The sequence below is a fragment of the Phanerochaete carnosa genome (genome assembly GCF_000300595.1).
Source record: "Phanerochaete carnosa HHB-10118-sp unplaced genomic scaffold PHACAscaffold_12, whole genome shotgun sequence".
In the NCBI taxonomy this organism is placed as follows: domain Eukaryota; kingdom Fungi; phylum Basidiomycota; class Agaricomycetes; order Polyporales; family Phanerochaetaceae; genus Phanerochaete; species Phanerochaete carnosa.
In genome coordinates, this window is record NW_006767639.1 from 806868 (window position 1) to 813717 (window position 6850).

Consider the following 6850-nt stretch of genomic DNA (forward strand, 5'->3'; position numbering starts at 1 on the left):
CGGTCCACTCTTGCTCGGTGAATTTCTTCGTGAGCGCATTCTGAGGCTCGATAGCCGTCGGAGTTGCCGCACTTTCGGCCTCAAGCCTTGAAGCGGGTTGAGCGGGTGCAGCAGTCGTTGTCGCTGTAGGGGCTGCCTCAACTGGGACAGCGGCAGCTCCTGTGTCCGTTTGTTCTGTCATGTCGTGTTGGCTGTTGGCGGTGAGAAGGAAGTGGAAGTTGTGCGAACGTCGCAGCTTCGACGCAGCCTAGCACTAGCGCGGATACTGTATGGGAACGGAACATGACGTTTCTGATAAATACTTATCTGATAAAAAGGGTTTTCAGATAAGATGGGCGGGCGTTTGCCGCTGTAACGCAGGTCGGGCCTTACCAAGGCTGTGTAAGCTCCCACATCGACCACACCCTTCCACAGCGCAGGCGCACCGAATCTCTTCCCTAATATTTCCGGCCAGTACGGCCAGCACTTCTCGTTGTCTCCTACCTTGTCCTGATACTTCCAACTCGCCATGTCTGCGTTCTTCACCAATCTCCTAGGCACCGAAAAGGATGCGCCGGAGAGCAAGCTCGCACTCCCGCTCACTCCGGACGAGGAAGGGTCCTCTGGCGGGCTTAATCTCTCGGAGAAGAGTGAGTTCCGGATAGAGGGGATGACGTGTGGGGCTTGTGTCGAGGTGCGCACGCTGCATTGTCCCCATGGACTCGGCACGACGCTGAAGCTTTCCGCAGTCTATCGAGAGTGTGCTCCGGAACCAGCCTGGGATTCATTCGGTCAAGGTCGCCTTGCTCGCAGAGAGAGCCGTCGTCGAGTATGACATCGAGAAGTGGACCGTAGAGAAAATTGCTGAAGTGAGTGCAACCACCGGTCAATCTTCCAGGTCTGAGCTTGACGGAGCCTTATTAGGAAATATCTGACATTGGCTTCGACGCTACGCTGATACCGCCGGCTCGATCTGATGTTGCCACACTTCGAATATATGGCATGACATGCTCGTCTTGTACTTCGACGGTCGAGACGGAACTGGCCAAGTTACCCGGAATTAACAGCGTCGCTGTCTCGTTGGCCACGGAAACATGCAAAGTGGAATTCGACCGAGGACTTGTCGGACCTAGGGAAATAGTCGAGCGCATCGAGGAGCTGGGCTTCGACGCGATGCTCTCTGACGAACAGGATGCAACCCAGATGCAGTCGCTGACGCGCATGAAGGAAATCCGAGAGTGGAAGACTCGCTTCTATTGGAGCGTGTGCTTTGCGGCCCCAGTCTTCTTCATCAGTATGATCTCAATGCAGATACCATGGCTACACGCCTTATTTAGCACGCGATTATACCACGGCATATACCTCGGCGACTTCATCATCCTTTTACTCACCACCCCGGCACAATTCTGGATCGGCGGCAAGTTCTACAACAACGCTTGGAAGGCTCTGAAGCACGGCGGCGCGACAATGGACGTACTAATCATGCTTGGTACCTCTGCGGCATACTTCTACTCCCTCTTCGCCATGCTTGCCGCACTCTTCAACACCGACCCGGACTATTACCCCTTCGTCTTCTTCGATACCAGCACCATGCTGATCATGTTCGTCTCGCTCGGCCGTTTTCTGGAGAACCGTGCGAAGGGTCGCACAAGCGCTGCACTCACGGACTTGATGGCGCTCGCTCCATCCATGGCTACTATCTATACCGACGCACCGGCGTGCACACAGGAGAAGAGGATTCCCACGGAGCTTGTACAGGCTGGAGACACCGTGAAGTTGGTTCCGGGAGATAAGATCCCTGCTGATGGCACTGTGCTGCGGGGCTCGTCTACGGTTGATGAGAGCGCCGTCACCGGCGAGCCTTTGCCGGTGCTCAAGCAGCCAGGCGACAGTGTCATCGGAGGTACCGTCAACGGGTTGGGAACGTTTGATATGGTGGTCACGCGGGCGGGCAAGGACACCGCGTTGGCGCAAATCGTCAAGCTTGTCGAGGAAGCGCAGACGTCCAAGGCACCCATCCAAGCTTTCGCCGACAAAGTCGCCGGATACTTCGTCCCCACTGTCATTTCACTGTCTCTCATCACCTTCACGGGATGGATGATCATCTCACATATAGTTGGCGAGGACTATCTTCCTGACATGTTCCGGCACCACGCCTCCAGACTGGCCGTTTGTCTCCAGCTCTGCATCTCAGTCGTCGTTGTCGCGTGCCCCTGCGCCCTTGGTCTCAGTACACCGACTGCAATTATGGTCGGCACTGGCATGGGCGCGAAGAATGGCATCCTTATCAAAGGTGGTCGTGCTCTTGAAGCTAGCCGTAGTATCAAGCACATCATGCTGGACAAGACTGGCACAATCACCGAAGGCAGGATGACCGTCGCCCAATGGTCTTGGGCTCACTCCGAGTATGAAGAAGTCTATGACGACGCCCGTGCCCATGTTGATGGCAGCGCTCCTCTCCCGGACGCACCACTCTCGACGCTCGTGCAGGCCGACCTCACACGCGCAGACATCATTGCCCTCGTCTCGGCGACGGAGGCGCGTTCGGAGCACCCACTCGCCAAGGCCGTTGCGGCGTACGGCAAGGAGGTTCTTGGCCGTGCATCGCTCAACTCGCGCGAGGTCACCTTGGAAACCTTTGAGAGCATTACAGGTGCAGGTGTCAAGGCCACCGCAACCATCGCTGACTCCACAGGGAGGTTCACTGTTTTCGTTGGCAACGCACGTTTCGCTTCGCAGTCGGATGAAGTCCGGCTGCCCGCGGCGCTCTCGACGTTTGATGCTGTTGAAGAAGATCAGGGACGCACTGCCATATTTGTTTCAATCGCGACAGCGCCGTCGACGCACCCGACCATCGTATGTGCTATTGCGCTCGCGGACGCGCCCAAGCGGTCATCGGCACAGGCCATCAAAGCTCTCGAGGCCATGGGTGTCGAGGTTAATATGATGACCGGAGACGCGAAGGGCACTGCGTTGGCGATCGCGAAGCAGGTTGGAATACGACCCGACCACGTTTGGGCGGGTATGAGTCCAAAGGGTAAAGCGGCCGTAGTGACGGAGCTCATGGAGAAATACGGCGGGGGTGTTGCTATGGTGCGTGTTTCTGAGCTCTAGCACTTGGCCCATTTAACGGGAATTTGATTAAAAGGTTGGTGACGGTATCAACGACTCGCCAGCACTCGTCGCGGCGTCAGTCGGCGTCGCGCTGTCATCCGGAACCTCGGTCGCAATCGAGGCTGCTGACATTGTCCTCGTTCGCTCCGACCTGCTAGATGTCGTCGCCGCGCTGCACCTCTCGCGTTCCATCTTCGCGGCCATCCGGCGGAACCTCGTCTGGGCGTGCGTCTACAACGTTCTCGGCATCCCGCTCGCGATGGGTCTCTTCCTGCCTGTCGGCCTGCACCTGCATCCGATGATGGCCGGCGCAGCCATGGCGTTCTCTTCCGTGAGCGTCGTCACGAGCTCGCTCATGCTCCGTTTCTGGACGCGTCCGCCGTCAAGTGTTCTTCCCGGCGAGGTGGCTATGTCGGAGGGGACTCTGCTCGACGCGCTCAAGGCGGCACTCCATGAACAGTGGGACGGCTTCAGGGACCTGTTTAGAAGACGCAAGGCGGCGGGATATACCCAGCTACCTGTGGAAATGAATGAAGTCTAGCTTGGTGTACTTGCTGCGTCTTTCGATGTATCTCTATTCCTATTCTATCCTGGTCGAGCATTGCTTGGACCCGATTCTCATACTTTCTTGTAATACTAGTAATTTTTTCACGTTGGGATGTCGGTTCCTCTGGCATGGAGTATGGTGGACGTAGGCTCAATTTTTCGATTGCAACCGTACTTTTTTTCCTGGCTGGTAAGACACGTGCTAGTCAATCTTCTGTAGATCTATCTGTGTTCACGTATGGTTACGAGTTATTTATGGCTGTTAGCTTATCCCTGGCCTCGAGTAGGATCATCAACTACAGTATGTTATCGCTTTAATCCCAAGCTTTCCGCTCAGATATTCCTGCACAGTTCCAGCTGCAGGTTGTGCTCACTAACCGCTGTCCAACGTTTAAAGATCTTAGCTCGTCGATATGCTCAGCTTTAATGTTGACTATCTCCCCGCCGCTGCCTCTTGCACAGCCTAGTATACCTCCTTAGCCGCAATGTCTGCTTGAGCCCGGGTTTCCTCTCCTCTGCCTCCCGCCAAACTCGGCAACCACAGATCTCCCGCTTCTCGCGCAGGTATCCATGTATCACCCATCCCGCTCGGCGGGTCGCCTCGCCGTGATGCATTGATCGGTGCGCCACAAAGCTTGTGAGCTGTATCGTAGTGACTAATCAAAGCGTCCACTGTGCCAGCATCTCGAAGTTTGATCTGCTACAATTGCCGATACATCGGGAATCCGACTTTGCGAGGTCAGACTCATCCACGGATTGCCGAGCCGCAGCACGAGTTATTAAGGCCCTCCGTCGCTCTTGACATTGCGGATGCCGAGGTGCGCGGCCTCGCGTCCCCTCGCGTCTGTCGGCATGAGATCACGTAAACCAACTCGTTCGCAGCGGAAATCGGCTGTCCCGCGAAGAGCTTCCTTTCTGTGGTGGGAAAGGGATTTTTTTGCGCACGTCGCCACTGAGGATGCCGACCAGCACACGTCAACCCCTGCCGTGTCCTGCTATAGCCCGGTGAGCCTGTGACTCAGCAAACATTCCAGAGTAGTCATTTCCCGCACCACTGGATTCTCTTCTCTCAAGTCACTCTGTCCCAGCTAGAGCTATGAATCGTCCTCAACCGCTGGGCTACATATAAAACCTCGTCGACATGCTCGACATTGACCAATTTCACATCTCCCCAAACTCAGCAAATACCTCTTACTGTCATACACACAATGTCTGCTTGGGCTCCCCCTCCTCTACCTACCACCAAGCTCGGCATCCATAGGCAGCTTTCCTCTCGTGCGGGTGTACATGTCTCGCCCATTCAGCTGGGTGCCATGAGCATCGGCGACAAGTGGCATCCGTTTGGCTTTGGCAGCATGAACAAAGAATCCAGTTTCAAGCTGCTGGACGCATTCTACAGCGCCGGCGGCAACTTCATCGACACCGCTAATGCCTAGTGAGTCGCCGTTTGGTTGCGCAATGCCCGACGCGCGGTGACTAACGTCCTCACAGCCAAGACGAGTCTTCCGAGGAATTCCTCGGCGAGTGGATGGAGCAGCGCGGCATCCGCGACCAGATTGTGCTCGCCACCAAGTACACGACCAACTTCCGTCGTGGAAAGGGCGGCCAGCACAGCACCTTCGTCGGCAACAACGTCAAGTCCATGCACGTCTCCGTCGCTGCGTCCCTCGAGAAGCTTCGTACCGACTACATCGACATCCTCTATGTCCACTGGTGGGACTATGCCACCTCTGTGGAGGAGGTAGTGGACGGCCTGCACACTCTCGTCCAACAGGGCAAGGTCCTGTACCTCGGTATCTCCGACACGCCCGCATGGATCGTCGCGCAAGCGAACACGTACGCGCGATGCATGGGCAAGACACCGTTTTCGATCTACCAGGGCAAGTGGAGCATCATGGACCGCGACCTCGAGCGCGACATTTTGCCCATGTGCGTCGCCCAAGGTGTGTCCTCCTGATCCACGTTGTCCTGAACGTATGCCGACGACTGGCTCATCAGGCATGGCCATCGCGCCGTGGAACGTCCTCGCCGGGGGGAAAATCCGTACCGACGCCGAAGAACAACGCCGCCTCGAGTCCGGAGAGCAGGGTCGCCAGCTCTTCGCAGACTGGAAGCGCACGCCCGAGGAACGCAAGGTCTGCCTCGAGCTCGAGCAAGTTGCGAAGGAGGTCGGAGCGAAGGCTATCACGTCGGTCGCGATCGCGTGGATCATGCAGAAGGCGCCGCACGTCTTCCCCATCATTGGCGGGCGGAAGGTCGAGCACCTGCACGACAACATCGAGGCGCTGTCGATCCGCCTGAGCGACGAGCAGATCGCGCGCCTGGACAACGTCGTGCCGCTCCACAAGGGATTCCCTTACGACCCCGGCTTTGTAAGTGTTTGGTCCATTTATGCGTCCGCTGGCAGAGCCACATCTAACTTGGGTTGTGCACAGGGCGATGGTGAAGACTATGGTTTCCTGTTCAAGTCCGCCGGTCACTTCCAGAAGTGGCCGAAGGCTGGCCCTATCAAGCCTGAGCCCTCGACAAAGTAGGCGTGAGGTCTTGTTTACCCGGTTGAGATGAGGTACTGTCAGCGGGTCTGGAATATATTGCCTCGATTTCTACTAGCGCCGACGCTGTCATTGTGTAGCTTATCGTATCTTTGCGGCGAATCAGAGATGAAGTCAGACATGCGTTGCCGTCACTTGAGAAGACCTCCACAATTGGCTCGCAAATTTACTGTATGCGCTACCCCAGTGGGAAATGCTGCAACTGGCGAAGTTTCAACCTAAAATCAATATAGCTGGTAGAATTCGAGGCTTCTTCCTAAGAGCATACATGTATAGACTTTCCGCGAGCTGTAAATTAAAAGACCACCCGCCCATCTGCATCAACGCTCGCTCTCGTAAATTTCACGAAGCAAAGCTATAGCTTCCTCTGTAATGTCCTTCCATTCAGTGTTGCGCTCCATCCTCTCCTTAGGAACGATCTCGAACCGGTCGCCGGCCCACGGTCCCGTCACAAGTCGATCCGATATGCTCTGCGCCATGGAGCAGGAGTTGTCCGTGGACCGACAGCTGCAGGAAAACAGATTCAGGCCGAGGTCCACTTCCGTCTTGTCGTCGCCATCAATTTTGTTGAGCTCCATGCACGCATCGTTCCTAACATACTCTCCCTTTGACAGGTTGCAGAGCATCAAGTCTCTAGCATAGATGTCGAGTCTAAGCCC

At 56.1% G+C, this 6850-nt stretch overlaps 3 protein-coding genes across 3 annotated transcripts in view; 2 read left to right on the forward strand and 1 right to left on the reverse strand.

Annotated features, from left to right (window-relative positions):
• Positions 1–395: 395 nt before the first annotated feature.
• Positions 396–3952, forward strand: PHACADRAFT_264752 (uncharacterized protein). The gene is made up of 4 exons (XM_007401300.1): positions 396–673; positions 729–848; positions 904–3072; positions 3128–3952. The coding sequence occupies exons 1-4, from the start codon at positions 509–511 to the stop codon at positions 3632–3634; spliced, it is 2961 nt and encodes a 986-aa protein (XP_007401362.1). The 5' UTR covers positions 396–508; the 3' UTR covers positions 3635–3952.
• An 895-nt stretch (positions 3953–4847) lies between these two features.
• On the forward strand, positions 4848–6173 carry PHACADRAFT_105340 (uncharacterized protein; the record flags this gene model as incomplete). Its single annotated transcript, XM_007401301.1, has 4 exons — positions 4848–5074; positions 5131–5582; positions 5638–6011; positions 6075–6173. The coding sequence occupies 4 exons, from the start codon at positions 4848–4850 to the stop codon at positions 6171–6173; spliced, it is 1152 nt and encodes a 383-aa protein (XP_007401363.1).
• Positions 6174–6511: 338 nt separating this feature from the next.
• Positions 6512–6850, reverse strand: part of PHACADRAFT_178792 (uncharacterized protein) — a gene marked incomplete at both ends in the record, with an annotated part of 1470 nt that continues 1131 nt past the window's right edge. The window contains one exon of the mRNA XM_007401302.1: positions 6512–6736. Within this exon, the coding sequence (XP_007401364.1) occupies positions 6512–6736 (225 nt within the window). The remainder of the gene's footprint in view (positions 6737–6850) is intronic.

Excerpts from the sequence above, each read along its gene's own strand:
- PHACADRAFT_264752 (XM_007401300.1), top strand. The coding sequence starts at position 509 with ATGTCTGCGTTCTTCACCAATCTCCTAGGCACCGAAAAGGATGCGCCG. Across the intron at positions 674-728 it reads CGTGTGGGGCTTGTGTCGAG|TCTATCGAGAGTGTGCTCCG; the intron begins GTGCGCACGCTG and ends AGCTTTCCGCAG. Across the intron at positions 849-903 it reads CCGTAGAGAAAATTGCTGAA|GAAATATCTGACATTGGCTT; the intron begins GTGAGTGCAACC and ends GAGCCTTATTAG.